Source organism: Musa acuminata, chromosome BXJ3-8, assembly GCF_036884655.1.
Source record: "Musa acuminata AAA Group cultivar baxijiao chromosome BXJ3-8, Cavendish_Baxijiao_AAA, whole genome shotgun sequence".
NCBI classification, from domain to species: domain Eukaryota; kingdom Viridiplantae; phylum Streptophyta; class Magnoliopsida; order Zingiberales; family Musaceae; genus Musa; species Musa acuminata.
Genome location: NC_088356.1, coordinates 5,128,127 through 5,146,507, shown reverse-complemented (window position 1 = coordinate 5,146,507; position 18,381 = coordinate 5,128,127). Strand labels below are relative to the sequence as shown.

The window sequence follows — 18,381 nt, the reverse complement described above, 5'->3', positions numbered from 1 at the left end:
TTAGGTAAAAAAATAGAGGTCGAATTGTAGGGAATGTGTTACAAGAATTAGCATTTGTCTGCATAGTATCTTGAATTTGATTTCTGACCAGTAAGCATGTAGGTCATTCTAATCATAGGAGGGTTCTATGAACACTTAACTGCAAAATGAATGAGTAATGATGCAACATTATACCAAATGATCCAATCAAACCAAAATTTATTTCTTAGAATTCCTAGTAGAATATTTTAATGAGACAACTTGTGAGATTTATCTAGTGAGGAGGAAGATTCACCCACCAATATCTTCCCAAAAAAAAGACTAACCAGAATGTTTCCCACCTCCCCCACCACATTGGTGCAATAAGATTTATAGCTTGCTCAGATTGTATAGGAATCAAAACACATGGTTCATGAGCTTGTGGGACAACACTCTCCAAAATGGTCTGCTGCCACCATATCTTCTCAGATGCTCACATGCTTCATGATGCTTAAGATTAAAGAAGAAAAGAAGGCATTCAATTCATGCCACCTTTGAATGAGGATCTAACATTAGTTAGAAAACCACAATTACTGATCATAATAATACATACTATCTGAGGTAAATTGTACGGTCATAATTAAGTAGGCCAAGATTGATCATAGCTCAATTCATGTAAAATCTACTTAGGACACAGTTTACATGCATTTTAACTCTTCTCATAGCTTAAACCTTTGGGGATCAACAATTAGCCAATCAAAACTTTCATCATAGTAATATATTCTTCTCCATTTGTCTTGTACCATATCGTATATTCAATTTCAGGAGTCGAGCCTAACCGATCGACACATAAGAAGGGATGACACAATTTATAAATGTATCAGCAACTCCGATTGTTTAAGGTTTGGCATTATTGGTTATCCAATTAAAATCTTTACAGGTATATATATTAGTAGGACGTGCTTGATGCATCATGCATGGAATTGTTAATGGTACAGCAGTGGGACATGTTTGGATCCATGAGTATATAAAAGCGTTCCAGGACCGGCATGCCACCAGAAGCAACAGTGACGGGCAATACTCGAGAGGGAGGTCAGTGGTCCTGCGGATGCTAAATAATGGGCTTCAGGTAGATATTGCACCGTGCCAACCGCGTCACCAGTACACACAACACTGACATGCATCTCGGTAGTGCTGCCGTGTGTTACTCGTGACGGGAATCAATCATCCCTGTTCGTGACACACATGTGCTTTCACGCGCACACACATACAAGCACTTGGATCCAACAATTATTTGGATTTTGAGATTGCTTCTTTTGAATTGAATTTGCAGATCTATAAGGGGAGTTAGATAAACAACCAGTAGGAAATTTTGTTTAATTTTTTTTTCCTTTTATCTGTAATTTAAGAGTCCATTTAACCCTATGAATAAAGAAGAACAATATAATGCATAGAAATATCTAAAATATAAAACAATAATTTTATATTTTAGTTTCTTCTATTTTTTTGTTTATTTTATAAGTACTTGTGAGTTTCTTTTCTCTCTCTCTCTCTCTCTCTCTTTCTCTCTCTCTCTCTCTCTCTCTCTCTCTCTCTCTCTCTCTATATATATATATATATATATATATATATATATATATATATAGACACAGGCAGACAACAACAAAACGTGGATGGAAGGCAAGTCGACAAAACGCTCTACGTTCCTAAAATTGTGGTCTTTCATTACCCTCTACCCATCTTTGACACTGCTTTTACAGTGCACCAAACACATGAAATCTGTGCGAGTATTGTGTGACCATTGGAAGTGGAATCTCACGCCACCGTCATCTGTCTCCTCCTCCTCACCATATAAGTCACACTGGGCTACCTTCCCCATCCCTCAAGAGGAAGGAGGTCGACATGGAGGAAGTGGTCCTCGAAGCGTTTCGGTCTCGCTTCTCGATATTCTTCTTCTCCTTCGCAGCCGGCTTCGTGCTCCTGGCCGTGGTGCTCGAGTTGCTGCGGTGCATGCCGTGGTGGTGCAGCTGCCCGGTGTGCGAGGCGTACGTGACCAAGTCCTGGGCCGCCCGCTTCGACAACCTATGCGACTGGTACGCCCACCTCCTCCGGGAGTCGCCCACCCGCACCATCCACATCCACGTGCTCCGCAACACCGTCACCGCCAACCCCGACAACGTCGAGCACATGCTCCGGGCCCGCTTCGACAACTACCCCAAGGGCAAGCCCTTCTCCGCCATCCTCGGCGACCTGCTCGGCCGCGGCATCTTCAACGTCGACGGCGACCCCTGGCGCTTCCAGCGCAAGATGGCCAGCGCCGAGCTCGGTAGCACCGCCGTGCGCTTCTTTGCCTGCTGCATCGTCACCGCCGAGGTCCGCGAACGCCTCCTCCCCCTCTTCGACGCCGCGTGCGCCGGCTACGCGGTTCTCGACCTGCAGGACGTGTTCCGGCGGTTCGCCTTCGATAACATGTGCAAGATCTCGTTCGGGCTCGACCCCGGATGCCTCGAGCTGTCGCTGCCGGCGTCGGAGTTCGCGGCGGCCTTCGACAAGGCCTCCATGCTGTCGGCCTGGCGGGCGACCTCCACGATGCCTATCGTGTGGCGAGCCAAGCGGCTGCTGAACAGGGGATCCGAAAGAGAGCTCCGCGACGCGATCCGCCTCGTGAACCTCCTCGCCAAGGAGCTCATTCGCCAGCGAAGGAAGCTGGGGTTCTCCTCCAACCACGACCTCCTCTCCCGATTCATGGCCTGCGTCGACGACGACAAGTACCTTCGCGACATCACCATCAGCTTCCTGTTGGCCGGCCGCGACACCGTCGCCTCCGCCCTCACCAGCTTCTTCCTTCTCCTATCCCGCCACCCGGACGTCCGCTCCGCCATGCGCGACGAGATCGACCGCGTGGTGGGACGCGGCGCCGCGACCGCCAGCTACGACCATCTGGGGGACCTGCACTACGTGCACGCAGCCATCCACGAGAGCATGCGCCTGTACCCCCCGGTGCAGTTCGACTCCAAGTTCTGCCTCGACGACGACGTGCTACCCGACGGCACCTTCGTGGGGAGGGGCACCCGGGTAACGTACCACGCCTACGCCATGGGGAGAATGGAGGAGCTATGGGGGAGCGACTGCCACGAGTTCCGGCCGCAGCGGTGGCTCAGGAACGGCACGTTCGCACCCGAAAGCCCCTACAAGTACCCCGTCTTCCAAGGCGGCCTCCGGGTGTGCCTGGGCAAGGAGATGGCGCTCATGGAGATGAAGACCGTGATCGTGGCTGTGGTCCGGCAATTCGACATCGACATCGACATCGACGTCCAAGCGGCATGGCCTCCCAAGTTCGCGCCCGGCCTCACCGCCTCCCTGAAGGGTGGCCTTCCCGTCCGAATCCGCCGCAATGCATGTACAGAAGTCGACATGTCTCCAACAAGAATATGATTATAACATGACGAAGCTATGCATGTCATATATAAATATATATATAATATGACGTCAATTGGTGGCTGCAGTGACTACCTATTCCAATTCCAATTCCAATTCCAAGTGGTAGGTGCCACTGTCGTATGAAATTGTATTGGCACATCAACAGCAGAGATTGAATAAGCTGGAATCCATATCCATACTGTTGATTTGGATGTGACGCAGTGAGCTTCGGCTTTCCTTTTCTTGAAATGGGTGTTCCGAGGCAAGTGTCGGGATGGATGTAATGTATTGTAAGAGCCTGCGGAGTCGAGTCACCAACCATTGTCGAGGGCGAAGGATAAGCGGTCAGGTCAACGTGAGGTTGGAGGCCTCGCGATCCGACACTACACCGATCTATGCGATGGTTCCGCTGCATGCTGCGTGTGTTGAAGCTTATGATCGGAAGAAATGTAATCTGAGATAAAATTTAAATTCTACTGATACGAAAGAACCTAATTATTTGTGAATTCCAACATCTCCTTTTTAAATGCTAAAATTGTGATGCCATGTAATTTGGATCAATTACCTTTTTTTAATTTTTTTTTAATTCAATATCATTCACTTAGCATCGTGGAAAACCTTTTAGATCTCTGGCTCGGTGTAGTATTAATGAACTTATTAGGTGTATAATAATACGTGAGATAAATATGATACTTTTTAAGTGCACAATAATACTTTTATGAGTTATTAATTCTTTAGTATTCATATTCAATCGAGTAAATATCCGTGCTCTCTCCTATAGGAGAGTTAAGGGCACAAGACCATCTACTCTTCAAACAATGTGGGAGTAAATATCCTTATCAGTGCTTCCTCTTATAAGGGAGTTAAAGGCACAAGACCCTTCTTCTAGTGCCGGAGTTTTGTGTTGGATTATTATTATTTTTTCAAGTCCGTGCTGATAAATCAACATTTGATCGGTTCATTATTGGTGTGGTCCTTCGGCTCACGACCCGATGGACTTATGAGTCATTGATGTTTTTTATAAACTCGTGAGATATTAGCCATAAGGGTAAGGGTAAGGGTGCCTCTAAGAGTAATGATGACCCGATGGAATTATGAGTCACTAGTTTCCTATTCTTTAACCAATGTGAGAGTAAATATCCTTATCAGTGCTCTCTCTTATAAGAAAGTTAAGGGCACAAGACCCTCATTTAATTACCAGAGTTTGTAAGCTTCGAAAGATATATGATCCGACAGACTTATAAGTTTTCAATTTCCCTACTTCTTAACCCTAATTATCCTTATTACGTGATCTTTTTCACGTGCACTAAAAAAATCTCGATTATATTAGTTTATGATTACGATGAATATAACATTTAATAATTAAGGTTGATCCTTGTAAGAAAAAAAATTATAGCATCTCATACAAGATCAGAATTCTCATTGGTTTCATATGGAATAACTATTGGTTTGGTCAATAAAACATTTATAGAACAAAATTATATTATATTTGAGCTGTTACTTGCATTGGGAATCGACTTCAAGAACACTTCATGTTGGGTTGGGCTCATCATGCCCGTATCAATGATGCGATGCTTCGGATGCACCAAACATACGTATTTGTTTGGGGTCTATAGAATTCCCAAAAGAAGAAGGAGCGCAATAAATACTTTATTCGGCTACAAATAATTTTGAATTTTTGTGTGGATACGTCAATGGTCCATTAAAATCGGATTCTCTAACTTCTAATTGAGTTCGGGATAAGAGTATACTTGAAATATAGATACTTAAGTATAATTAAAAGAACCATCTAATTAGTTAATTATGAACAGTATTTTCCATCAATCAAAACTCTGACGTTTGTAATTTATGATATATATCGGTAACTGTCGTGTCTATTTTTTTTTACCGTTTCGACTTTCAAAAGTTTTATCAGGCTTTTCGCTTAATTTTTCGTTTGATCTCTCATCGATTCAATACCGTAAATTTTTTTGTTCATGGAAGCATTGACCAAAGTGATTGACTAAAAAGATGTGCCCAATATATTTTTCTTAGGTTAAACATCATAAATATCATAATATATTTTTGTCAGACTAATTATCAAAAGAACTTCGATACATCATTCTTAAACCAAGTATAAAAAATGTGCCTAATATATCTTTCTCGTATTAAAAATAAAAAAAATATATTAGATGTATCTTTCTCGAACTAAACATCTCAAGACACCCGGATTAGGACAGGTCAAGATGATGCTCAACACATGATAGTATATATTTGAGGGAACAAATAACAGAAAATAATTCATCCAATCATGACTCGACACATGTTAGTCTGATCAATAAGTAAAAATGACCCTCGATCAATCATTCAACCATATAAATATTAACTCAGTATAAAATCTTGAAAGGATATTTTATTCATTCTATAAAATATTTTTTTAATTAAATTCATCATAAAAAAATTTATAATCAAAGAGAAATTACAGTATACTCTCTCTCTCTCTCTCTCTCTTCTCGAACTAACTAAAGAGTTAGAAAATATATCGACAAAAACCGCAGTCGATCTCTATCTTCAGACATATCGGCGGCCAAGTGAAATGCTCGTTCAATCACATCAAATTTCGTGTCCACGCAGATCAAAATGGAATCAGACGTGATCGACATCCGCCACCTACGTCCTTTTGGGTCTCTGGGGATCACGGACGACATGATCTTGGCGCGATCGCTATCCGAATGGCGGACAGCAACTGGCGAGGTGGCGCGCCGCAAGCTTGGACTTCCAAAGTTGCACACAACTCGATGCCAACACGCTTCCTCCCCCCGACAACTCTTGGGATGCGTCCAGGAGCAGCAGATGCGCGCGCACATATCATCACCAAAAGTGGCCGGCTTTTGGTGTCGCCGAATCGGAACCTCTGCTTTCGTCTCGCGCCCCCCCCCAGCACATAATCTTTGCACGCACCCTCCCGCAGGTGCCTGCCGGTCTCGCGCCGCCTATTTCAATCGCCTTCTCTCTCTCTCTCTCTCTCTCTGCGACTCCCAGCTGTGAATGCCTCCCCCCCTTTGTTCTAGGGTTTTGTTAAGTCACCCCTTTTCTCCGATGTCTCTAATGGCGCTGAGGGAGCAGCTCAACATGTTGGTGAATTCCATGTACATCGAGGTACTTTTAGTCACCCCTATACCTTTCCGTTCTTTTTCTCTTCGCAAGACGGAAAAAAAAATCATTTTTTTGGTTGTTTCTTGTTGTTATAATCGCTGTTTTCTTCTAAAAATGTATCCTTTACTTGTTGGATCTCATGTAAGGGTTCAGTTTCGTTGAATAATCCGCTATCTGGATCTTGTTTGGTGTTCTTCTCCATCGATTTCATTGTCGCCGTCGTTTTTGATCTCCGAACTGTCTCGAAGTTGGCTTGCGTATTTCTTGATCTTTTTGGGTTCACTGATGTTTCTTGTTATAGCTTATGGCTGTATCTCTATTGCTTGCAGGGCTTGTTGGATCAACAGTTCCAACAGCTTCAGATGCTGCAAGATGCGAGTAGTCCTGGTTTCGTTGCTGAGGTGATCACCTTGTTCTGTGAAGATGCGGAGAGGATACTGACCGAGCTGACTAAATTAGTGTATGTGACGGCTCCTGTGATGTTTCTTCAGGATTTTATACATTCAATCGCCTATATTTAGAGACATACCCCATTCTGCAGGGATCAAGCTGTTGTTGAGTTTCAAAAGGTGGATGCTTATGTTCACCAACTTAAAGGAAGCAGCTCAAGGTTTTTTTCTTCTCTCTTTTTTTCTTACAGCATTTAGCTGTCAGATCGATTTAACTTGCACCGTAGGGTGTTGTTTTCTTCTTTAGCCACGGCTACCATCTGATGCTCACATTTGCTGTTAGTTTCACTGATTTGTGCAACTCATCCAGACTTGTGACTAAGAGCACTTGTGATAGATAGCCCATACTGGCTGGAGACTTCTGCATTGGGCCTGCATTTAGATTATGAATTTATAAGCTGAGTTGTCTTCCCAACTATAAGATGTAGCATCTAAAATGATACTGAACCGAGAATGGATTCCAGGCATGACCACTTCAGCTCCAGGAGGTTTTATCCACCTCCACAGAGAAGGAAGCAATGGTTTTATTCCATCCAAAAAATGCTGATTTATTCCAAGAATGCATGGAATAAGTGAGAAGAACAAGTATTTCACTCTTTTTCTTGTGACTGTCATGTGCATGTTTGGAAATTAATATTTGATGGATCTCAAGATGTGCCAAACGTTTCAAAATAAATTAGAATGAATGTACTCCATGCTTATCATATTTTATGGTTAAAGAGTGAATTAGTCCATGAGACTCCCACAAATGCAGGGTATTCAGTGTATATATAACATGTTCTTTTCAAGCAGAGAGGTTTGTTTCCATGGTATGAATCTTGGTCACCTTGTTTCCAAGGAGCAAACCTTACCATGGTCTCAAGACTCACCCTCTAATTATAATGTGATAATTATGCTACTCATAATTTAGATGTATAATTATTATGAATTGTGTAAATTGCACAAGATATATCTTCATATTATAAGGTAGTCTCAGTGTACATACATGCACACAATTATTATGACCATATCATATTCTGTCTAAGGTTTGCTCTGTAGTGTAATGTATAATATACATTGCCATGCTTCTTTGCTGGAACAGTGTATTATGACTAGATTCCTTTTCATTAGTGTTGACCTGCATATCTGATTTCTAATGTTTACCTTGTTAGGAAGTACTGAACTTATTGCACTTTGATAAATCCCAGGAGCTCATGCCTCATTGTATCTATAATTGTATTTGTAGAACATTACCACATGGAAAACCACTGATGACATCTTATTTCCTATACCATGAACCTCATCCTTTTCTCTTTCTTAGTTGGGCCCTCTGTTTTGCAGTGTGGGTGCTCAAAATGTGAAATTGGCTTGTATTCAGTTCCGACAGTTCTGTGAGGAGAATAATAAAGATGGGTAAGTATTGTTGCTCAAGTTATGCAATCACATAAATGTATAAATCATACATGAAAACAGTACTTACAAACGTCCAAAATACTTCTCCAAAGAAGAATGATGCAATAACAAATGACTTAAAGTTAAAGAAAATTATGGTAAGCACTATTTTGAGTTCAATTACTGTCTTCTTTTTTTCACTCTATTTTAATGACATTAATATCTATTTCTGGGCCCTTGTTTGACTTGCACTTATACAATGAGAAAGTTGCTTCTTTATCAGGTGTCTCAATGCCTTGAATGTGGTCAAGCATCATTATTATCTTCTACGGAACAAATTTGACACCATGTTGCAGGTAATTCTTAATCTGTTTGAGAAAAATGTTATAGAAATAAATCTCTGAAACTTCCAGAACATAACATCTTGGACAATTGTTTATTGCAACATCTAGTCCTATTAGTTTATTGCATGGTGAACCACCTTTAGGAGTTTGATGTATAAATTTTTTCAATATAATTGTTAAATCGATTCTATATGCTAGCCATATGGTTGTCCAAAGCAACTATTGTCTTACGGGCACATTGCTCGGTACATAACATGCTGATCGGATTTACAAGCGTGAATCACAATGAAATGTTAACATAGATCTGTTGTCTTTATGGAGAATAACCTATATTTTGATCCTGAAATGTTTGATAATATTGGTAATGGAACCAAATTCAAGCATATTATGCTGCTAAAATCAAAACAGTGATTTGTTCTATTATTGAAGTATTATTAAATTAAAAAAATTCTGATGAAACTGGAAAACCTGTCTCTGTCATATAATAACGTATGATATTCTATTTGCATTTATGACATCCTCCATCACTTTCCTTCACCTTGTTCTTAAAGCAGTCTGACAAGAAAATACTGTATGCAACAGAGTTACTTGCTTTTTAGGAATTAAGGCATGCAAAATGCACGGTGATGTCCTTGAAACATTTTTCTGACAGAACCTTTGAATTTTGTGTTTGGCATTTTCGCTGGGAGATTATCCTGTCAAAAGGCTGAATAAATGGAGATGTCTTCTTAGCAACTTTGTATATTACCTTTGCTGCATACACATCAAATTAAGTTTCATATACCTACAAAATGCTGCTTAAACTACGGGTGCTAATTTCTCATTGAATATACCAGCTTATGCATTATGCTCTGTTTCTTTATTCTCTCCTATTGTGGGTTTCAGTCTTAGTTTTCCATGGATACTTTTTGTCATCTTGTAAGATATGGTGCCATGTGAAAACTTAGATGGGCAGTTGGCTTGCTAATTATTTTCCAGCTAGGATTAAAGCTTTAATGAAACATAACATATGCATCCTTTTGCCCCCCATTTGGTTCTGATGGCTTTATAGAAACTTGGATAGACCTTTTTGGAATCAATTTATTAGGGATCGTTTACATAGTCATGCCTCATTTATATCGTTAGCTGAATAAACAACATGAACAAATTATCGAGTGAACTGCATACAGGGTTATCACAATTTGAAATGATGGCCATAATTTATTATGGTTATAGTCGTATTCAGAAGTTGTCACAATTAGAAACAAAATGATGTCAATGCGTGCCATTAGCGAAAGTGGCAAACTAACACATTTTCATACACAGCTTGAGCAGAGAATCCAAGCCTACGACAGCAAACAGCAAAATTAGAGGAAAAAGAGAAGAAGGGGGTCGCGGACTATGCTGAACCATCTCGCCTCTTTCACGGTCAAGTTATCGGTTGTTTATAGACTACTACTTGACTCCAGACATTGTGTTTGAACATATATTTCCATCAAGTTAAATCAAATGTCCTGTATGTCACTTGGAAACCATTGGTTTGAACTTATATTTCGAAAACAGCTGATGCTATGGCCAGAGTGCTGTTCTCAGCAGATGTATATTATAAATGGTGGATCTGTTGCTTTAGCTTCACATTGCATTTCTTGTATCTCTGGTTGAGGTTTTAGATTTGCCTCTTGAGAAATTTCTTGGTAACTTCCATGTTAATTATGGTAGGATTTTGTGGTCACATAATTTTAAATTCTCTATAACAATCGAAGTATATGATATGAAATCTCCATCGTTTGGTATCGAATCTACCTATGTTGAACTATACATTTCAAATATCGATTTTTGATGACCTCTTATCATCCGATTCACATTCTTTAATGCATGTGGTAATTCAAAATTGCATGGCATTTTCTTTCCCTATATGTTTATATGACAATTTTGTGGGTGGATTTGACTGATTTGATGCACAAATTGGGTCGAATCAAATGGAGGAATGACATGATTCAAGCATCATTAACATGATTTCACATACCAATGATATCATTAATTTTACCTATTTTCCTGATTTATAATATCTTTGTGCCTAACCCGTCATTCCCGAAAGAGAGAGACGTTCTAGACTCGCTCCCTGAGTCGTGGGTTAATTCGGAATTGTCGTTGAGAGAGCAAACCGAACAGAGTCGAGAAGTCGACCGGAGGTAGGGAAACGAACTAGGTCGGGTCGGGTCGACAGAATCGAATGTGATGTCCGGTTCGGCAATACCCGTCGATTCGAACCGGATGCGGGTCGCACCGCGGCGTTAAGACTCCGACACGAGCTCGGGAACATTCTAGGTTTTCTTTTATAGAGGCCGTTCTGCCCCCTTCTCTTCCTCTCGTCTTCTTCTGCGTCGCGGCCGCCGATCGCATCGCCCACTGCCTGGCCGCCACTACGCCTCCGGCGGAGGAGGTGACATCGACACCCGAAGGTGCGCGTCCTATACTACTCCTTTCCATTGTTGTCGACCTTTGTTCGCATCGATGGCAGCGCTGCCCTTGCCCTAACCCTAGTCTTACACCGTTCTTTCTTCAAGTAAATTGGCTTCTCTGATACTTGTATGCCCTCAATTCCTTTCTCATACTGTCTGCTCCCTTAGGCTTTGCCTTATATGTGATGGTTGCTTTACCCTAGTCTTTCCTGCTAAGAATGGAATTATGTGATCAATATACTTATACCAGTTGTAGATAGATAGATAGATAGATAGAGAGAGAGAGAGAGAGAGAGAGAGAGAGAGAGAGAGAGAGAGAGAGAGAGAGAGAGACCCAGAATTTCGGCGGAACAAGTTAGGGATAATGTTCTTCTTCGAAATTACCGTAGTTAATGGCACGAGTTGCGTGTAACGACGTAGTAGAATCTGGCTGAATCAAGGTAATATGGAAAGTTTAGAAATATGAAGTTACATGGTGTTTTGTTGTAGAATGAAAACTAGGAGTTAATCTTGTCTAATGTGGCTCAGGATGTCGTCCATCTCAGTTACTATGACAAATTTTTTTTTTGTGCAGTTATCTCATCAATGTTTCTTTGATGTTGAAACAATTTATTGATTCCAGCAACATAGTTCAATTTTCTTCTTCCTTTTACCACTTATAGGTTCTTATTATTGGCATATCTTTAATTTTTTTAAGTTCCTGTTATTGTTCTCGTTTCTGAGAAAACAGGTAGTGGAAGACCAAAGAAAAGAAAAGGCAAAATTAAAAATAGATTGTTGTTTTATGTTGATAATGTTTGAAGGAGATCCTTGTAGCTTTCAAATGTCAATCTATGTTTAGATTTATGTAATGCATGCTGGTTTAAAGCTTACAATTAGTTTGGTTAATCTAGGAAAAACTTGCTGATATGCAATGTGGTGGATCTTAATTCAACATGAACTTTCTTTACTTGGAAATATGGGAAAAAAATCTATGAGGGCAAATGTTTTAGCCTTTTTTAGGTATAATAGAGATAGTTAAAAAGGACATAATTTGGAAGAGTGGTGTCATAAGATGCTTTTTGGTTAAGGTCGTTGATTGAATTTGATTATCGACTAACTCTTTAGTAAGCTAATGAGATATTCTTTTAATTTGTTTTATTCAACATAACTAATTAAATGCTTTCTTTGGTGACTAATGATTCATGTAATTATCTAATATGTCATTGTAGAAATTAAGGTTCATTTTGGGCTGACATATGGAGAGATATTAGGTGGCTTATGGTACTTGAGCACACACAAAAATACTTCTGCAAATATTTGCATCTCATTGTTGTTTTTATGATATCTTACCAGGTCATTCTCCAAGTTGTGAAGTGGTTTAGGATACTAGGGTCTGGTCGGAAGTAAAAAATTTGTGACATAATTGATAAATTTCATAATTAAAAGTCACAGAAAATTTTGAGCAGACTTCTTTGAACTAAACAATTCAAAGTTGGCCAGTGTTAGAAAGTTTACTTCATGTTGCCTATATCTAGCAATCTAAACCTACCTTAAATTGAAGAAATGCTTATTATGTTTTGTTTACATTATAAAGCACTTTTAAACTGAAAAGGAACTTCTCATAGGCCGATGTTAACACCTGCCTGCTTCCTTTTTTAAATGGTTTGGAAACAGTGCATTGTAAAGATAGGATGTTGAGATGGATATGTGGTCTCACAAGGGAAACAAGAAATTATAACTAGTTTTTGTTTTAAGTTCAAGGAAGTATTGGAAACCTTTTTTATGCAGCATTAATTCTTTTATTGCATTTTCTTTGTCTTTCCTTGTTGATGTGTGCATATGCAGGATATCATGCTTCAATAGTTAGTTTTTTTGTGTTCAGTAAAGCCAAAATGAATGACTTATCCATTTAATACTTATATGCGTTTAGCAAAGTTGAGTTCATACATGCGTATTTTGTTTTTGTTATTTGTAAGTATTGTTTTTGAAATGCTCTGTGGTTGTCTGATGTGAAAAACATATCATACTGAAGTTGTTTGTTGGAAAGAGTAGAATCTTATGGTAGTGATCTGTTTTTGGATACTTTGTATGCAGGGCAGGCTTTTCTTTTTTGAAAGTTGGGACGTGTTTTTATTTGCTAATGCCTTATTTTTTGTTTCTTTCATTTCAGCTTACTGGTTGATAATTGGTTATTGAAGAGAGCAGAGTTTAGTTCTGAAGAAAATGCCGAAAATAAAGACTAGCCGTGTTAAATATCCGGAGGGGTGGGAGCTTATTGAGCCCACTCTTCGAGAGCTCGAGGCAAAGATGAGGGAAGGTTAGTTGAACACTTTGTCTCATATACTCTGTTTACATTTACATATTCTGTTATACCATGAAAGCTTCAGTTTTATCTTAAGAAGAAATTTGCATTGGTTTCAGCTGAAAATGATCCCCATGATGGGAAGAGAAAGTGTGAAGCACTTTGGCCTATTTTTCGAATTGCTCATCAAAAGAGCCGTTATATATATGATCTTTATCATCGGAGGAAGGAAATTTCGAAGGAACTATATGAATTCTGCCTGGATCAGGGCTATGCAGACCGTAATTTAATTGCGAAGTGGAAAAAGGTTGGTGATGCTTTCATTATTCAAAATGCTTCCTATATTTTTAAGTTATCTTTTTTTTTTCAAGTGACAATACCCATGCTGTTCTCTTGTAATTAACTCATCCTGTCGTCTGGGGTTGTTTCCTTCTATATCTCACAATTGTAAGAAATTTCAATGATTCATGAAAGTTTGGTCAATAATTTCCTGTCCTTGTTTTTTGTTCCCTTGTATTAATTTTCCATTTAGCTTTTTAGGAAGAGGGGGACTTATGAATTGGTCCTAGATCACTACATGAATATATGATGGTAGCTATAAGTCCTGTTTATCTGGATTCTGGATGTTGTTATTTTATGAAAAAACACAACAAATTTATTGGTGAATACCTTGGTGGTGATAAAAAACCTGAGTATATGCTAATAACTAATTGTAGGCATGAATATGCTCTGTGATACTTAATATTATAGCATGAACACACTACTAGGTTTTGGTCAAAAGCCTGACTATATGGGATGAGTTATATACCAATAAGCAGTTATAGGCGTGAACACTCTAGGAAACACTTAATACTATTTTTAATTTACTGATAAGAGAAGGTGTAATGCTTGTTGATAGGCTTTGTGGTTGCATTTGTGGCAATCCATTATATGCTAGAAACATGATGAGGTGGTCAGTATCATGTATTAACAGAGACATCGGCAACATTTTTTACATCTTTATTTGTTTGGCTTGTATCATGGATACATGATGTTTGTAGTTGGACAGGATAGAAAATTATGAACGACACACGGAAGAGGTGGTCAATATAATTGACTGATAGAGGTACCTGAAGGGGTGGATCCTATCTCCATCTCAAGTTTGACATGCATGGCCATCGATATCACCTGCTTGTTGCACTTGTACTGCAAGTTAAATTTGCATACCATCACCTACTTCACTTCCATGTTTAGAACTCTTTCTTGACATGGGGGAAATTTTGGATGTTGTCCAATAATAATAGAGCTACTGTTAGGGTTCTTGGAGGACTAACGGTATCTTGGAAGATGAAACTCCATAAGGGAACCTTTTTAATGCTGATATATGGTGCATTTGTAGAATGGGATTAAGTTTCAACGTTTTCCTATTTGCCTTTGACCATATTCTTTTTCTTTTTTTCTTTTTTGTGAGGTTCCTTTTGGTTGATAGTGCTCTCCTTCCTTGTACATTTGATTATTATATGCTTCGGTCACTCTTTGACATATGCCTTGTCTTGAGTTTGTGCAGCCAGGTTACGAGCGCCTCTGCTGCCTGAGGTGCATGCAGACACGAGATCACAATTTCGCAACCACCTGTGTCTGCAGGGTCCCTAAGCACCTGAGGGAAGAAAAGGTGATAGAATGCGTCCACTGTGGCTGCAGGGGCTGCGCAAGCGGAGATTAAGTCCTATTCACATCTTAAGGCGATAAATAATGTGTTGTGGTATGTGCTGACAGACTTAATGGAGATTTCATGTAAGCTTTTGTATGTGGATTCCTCCCCGTGAAGGCTGAAAACATTTATCTTGTCATCTATCGTGTAACATTGCCTTTGTGTGGCTAATATGTGGTCAAATCCAACTTGGTGTCCTATAATTTGGCTTACGACTATCCAATTTATTTCGACTATATTACAAAATCGTATTTGACTTTTATTTCGGGTGTCGGCTATCTCGGTGTGAGACTCAGGGTGCGGCGTTGCACCCCTTCGACCGCGTAGCGAGACGGGACAGTGGCACGTGAACGTATCCCTCAAACTAATGATGGCTGCAACGCCGCCGCTCGATCTATCTACTCTTCTGGTCCCAATAAATACCTTGGCAACAGCCGACGTGTCTATGCAAACGACACTGCTCGCTTCTCCTCCGTGCTCTCCTAATCCTTATGTTCTCTCATCGGTTGACTAGAAATTGGTGTCAAGGGTCATGTGGATTTGTTTGCGGTGGATGTCCATCTCACTCACATCACGTTCCTAACAACGAACCAATTAAGACAGTGGCTGAGAAAGAACCACGTTTTCATGCAGCTTCCTACAAAGCTCAAGGGTACGTGCCCATCAGTCTTTACTCTGTGAGTCCCACCATCGATCGATTCAAGCAACGCTACATCTATTAGCATCGTTAAATCATATGTCATACATTTAAAGGAGAATGAAACTGGAAACTGCTAAGGAGATCCCTTATCTTTCCACCCCGTGTGGTGAGGCTGCAAACTCGTTGACACTTTGGCGTGATCTATCTTACTTACTCCACAACCAAAAATAAGTTGAAGATAATAATATTTTTTTTTTATTCCAATGATAGTGCCTTAGAGAAAATAGTTCTCCAAGCATTATATCCATGCCGATCTATGAAGACATAATATGATTACACTTAATCGTGATTTCAGTACTTTAATAAAAATAATATTATTAAACATATTATTATAAATGAGTCAGACACTATAACAATTTAAAATTGGTGAAAAAACTGATAAGAAAATAGGGCATATATGCGTAGGATATTTTTCTTATTAACTCTTCCCATCAAATTTTTTTTATGTTACAAGAAAAATATATTTAGAGAATCATCCAGCGACATTGTTGATTGCTTGTGTTTAGATCATCAGACAGTGCATTTATTTGATATAGTGTTCCAAACTTATGCTGTCATATCTTGTCTAATAGCAAATAAGATTTTTCAAATTATATGAAAAATCTCTCTATTCTATTGAGGAAAATTTTTCCTTCTAATCTATATAAATATGAGAGAGACAACAATTCAAGCTAAAGTCTCTGGCTCGTAAATTATTTGCTTTGCATCGATCCAAGATTGATATTCAGGCACCATAGGAAATCTCTCTATTCTGTTGAGGTGTTAATGCATTCATCTCTTGTCTACATCAATAAACAAAACTAAAATTTTTGTCATGTGAGATCAAATCGTAATACTTTTTGAATTATCCTCGCAATCTCTTTATATACCCTCATATAAATCTCAAAAAAATTATATATTTTTTCTCACCCTCTTTAGTAAACCTAGAGAACATCCTCTCTAGACACTCTAGAGAGAAACTTATAAGCAGCCAAAGTATTCCTTAATCAAACCTAGTGATTATAGAAGAATTGGACCTCAATTCTCTGGATTTTCTACTTACAAATCTCAACACATAACACTATTATTTGATTTCAACTCTATCCAAACACATGAAAAATTACAGAGATTAGTGTTGGTGTCCTCTCAATGATCAGAAAAGGCCTGCGAAGAAAACACTCACATGCACTTCATTACTGTGAAAGCTTCATTCCATTGTTCTCGCACGGTAGCAGTTCTCTGCTAAGGAACATACCACATGCACTTCAATTCGAAATAGATCTCCTCTCATTTCCACGTACAATACTCAAGAGAAGACGTACTTCTATTGATCTCAGAGAACTCACAGCACTTGACTTTGACTTTGTATTAACATATAAGAAGCTTTGGTGTACGGAACTCGAAGATACATTCGGCAAGTTTCTAAGTACTCAAACTGTTGTCACAGTACTGGAAGTGCAATGAACATGCGAAGAGAAAGCCACACGTCTGCCGCTTTATCCCACGAACAGTACTATCAGATGCAAATTGCTTTCGGCAGAAGGGATGACAGAATAGGGAATCACAGCATGGAGAAGTAAAGTAGCGTAAAGTTCAGATCATCGTCATCCCATAAATGCTGTATTCATCTTTCTCTTATTCGATTTATGTCATTGCGACCTCGTCAACTTTTAGTATCATAAAGGATAATATTAGTCAATCGATAATAATTTTATTAGCCAATAAATATCTAAAAAATAATTCAATTATCCTCTCTGATGTGACACTAACCTGAGACATCATAATCTCTCCCCATACCATGTCGTCGTCATAGTTCAAAGATGAGTCTAATATGACATGTAAGGTTCATTTCGATATTAATTCCATGCAGTATGATAGCTATCGGATGGTACCGTTAAATTATATTGCTCCTGATAGGGGCAAAAATGGCGATGTGACACGCCATGACAGCATCCCCCTGAGCGACACACTGCCCGAGGCTCGCCATACTCTGCAGCAGCTCGACCTCCCACGCAGCCCCAGTGGCAATGTCAGACGCCACCAAAGGTACAGTCCTACCCTGCAGACAACCACGTCAGGTAACATCAAACTTCATTTACAAATACCCCCAAATTCTAAAGAGAAAGACGGAGAGGAACTCACTCAGACACAAAACACTCAGAGGCTCTTCTTCTGCCTCATCCACAATCCCCTCCACATCTTTCTCTAATTTGATCGTCGGAGGGGCCGGGCCGAGCTCCCGGCCCGACCTGTGTGCAGGTGCGAGACGGTGTTGCCTCTTCCTGAAGCTGCGGCGGAGCTACCTCCCGACCCGAACCGCCGACCCGACTTGCCGAACCGACCTCCCGACCCGAACCACCGTGCTCGGCCGCCGGGAGACCCCGAGGGACGCCGCCCGAGATCCCCGACATCCGGACCCCCGAACCGAGCCGCGACGGCCCCGAGGCCACGGCTTAAAAAGTTACTTACCGTAACAGCACCAATCCTAATCCTAAGTCCCATTATCTCCTAGATTAATTACTATCTGGGTTGTCTGGTCTGCTTTGAAATCGGAGGTCGAAGTAGGAAGAAGTTTCTTTCTTTGACATGATTGGTCGTGCTCACATCCAT

At 40.0% G+C, this 18,381-nt stretch overlaps 3 protein-coding genes across 4 annotated transcripts; all 3 read left to right on the top strand.

The window, feature by feature from the left end:
• Positions 1 to 1,828: 1,828 nt before the first annotated feature.
• On the top strand, positions 1,829 to 3,744 carry LOC135644437 (cytochrome P450 94C1-like). The gene has a single exon (XM_065161990.1). The coding sequence runs from the start codon at positions 1,861 to 1,863 to the stop codon at positions 3,391 to 3,393; it is 1,533 nt and encodes a 510-aa protein (XP_065018062.1). The 5' UTR covers positions 1,829 to 1,860; the 3' UTR covers positions 3,394 to 3,744.
• Positions 3,745 to 6,126: 2,382 nt separating this feature from the next.
• Positions 6,127 to 10,285, top strand: LOC135582378 (histidine-containing phosphotransfer protein 2-like). Of its 2 annotated transcripts, XM_065163099.1 has the most exons (7): positions 6,201 to 6,328; positions 6,429 to 6,516; positions 6,843 to 6,973; positions 7,055 to 7,123; positions 8,283 to 8,354; positions 8,617 to 8,689; positions 9,983 to 10,188. In XM_065163099.1, the coding sequence occupies exons 2-7, from the start codon at positions 6,457 to 6,459 to the stop codon at positions 10,025 to 10,027; spliced, it is 450 nt and encodes a 149-aa protein (XP_065019171.1). In that variant the 5' UTR covers positions 6,201 to 6,328; positions 6,429 to 6,456; the 3' UTR covers positions 10,028 to 10,188. The 2 variants fall into 2 exon arrangements, with proteins under 2 accessions (XP_065019172.1, XP_065019171.1); XM_065163100.1 differs by having other exon boundaries at positions 6,127 to 6,516; positions 9,983 to 10,285.
• Positions 10,286 to 10,920: 635 nt separating this feature from the next.
• On the top strand, positions 10,921 to 15,295 carry LOC103993577 (protein BUD31 homolog 2). The gene is made up of 4 exons (XM_009413690.3): positions 10,921 to 11,118; positions 13,271 to 13,417; positions 13,522 to 13,709; positions 14,949 to 15,295. Exons 2-4 carry the CDS (start codon positions 13,324 to 13,326, stop codon positions 15,102 to 15,104), a joined length of 438 nt encoding a protein of 145 aa, XP_009411965.1. The 5' UTR covers positions 10,921 to 11,118; positions 13,271 to 13,323; the 3' UTR covers positions 15,105 to 15,295.
• Positions 15,296 to 18,381: the final 3,086 nt, after the last annotated feature.

What these genes read in the sequence shown, in the direction of transcription:
- LOC135644437 (XM_065161990.1), top strand. Translation starts at nt 1,861, where the DNA reads ATGGAGGAAGTGGTCCTCGAAGCGTTTCGGTCTCGCTTCTCGATATTC.
- LOC135582378 (XM_065163100.1), top strand. Translation starts at nt 6,406, where the DNA reads ATGCCTCCCCCCCTTTGTTCTAGGGTTTTGTTAAGTCACCCCTTTTCT. An exon ending in GAGGAGAATAATAAAGATGG is followed by an intron (nt 8,355 to 8,616) that starts GTAAGTATTGTT and finishes CTTCTTTATCAG; the next exon opens with GTGTCTCAATGCCTTGAATG. An exon ending in AATTTGACACCATGTTGCAG is followed by an intron (nt 8,690 to 9,982) that starts GTAATTCTTAAT and finishes TTTCATACACAG; the next exon opens with CTTGAGCAGAGAATCCAAGC.
- LOC103993577 (XM_009413690.3), top strand. Translation starts at nt 13,324, where the DNA reads ATGCCGAAAATAAAGACTAGCCGTGTTAAATATCCGGAGGGGTGGGAG. An exon ending in CGAGGCAAAGATGAGGGAAG is followed by an intron (nt 13,418 to 13,521) that starts GTTAGTTGAACA and finishes CATTGGTTTCAG; the next exon opens with CTGAAAATGATCCCCATGAT. An exon ending in TAATTGCGAAGTGGAAAAAG is followed by an intron (nt 13,710 to 14,948) that starts GTTGGTGATGCT and finishes GAGTTTGTGCAG; the next exon opens with CCAGGTTACGAGCGCCTCTG.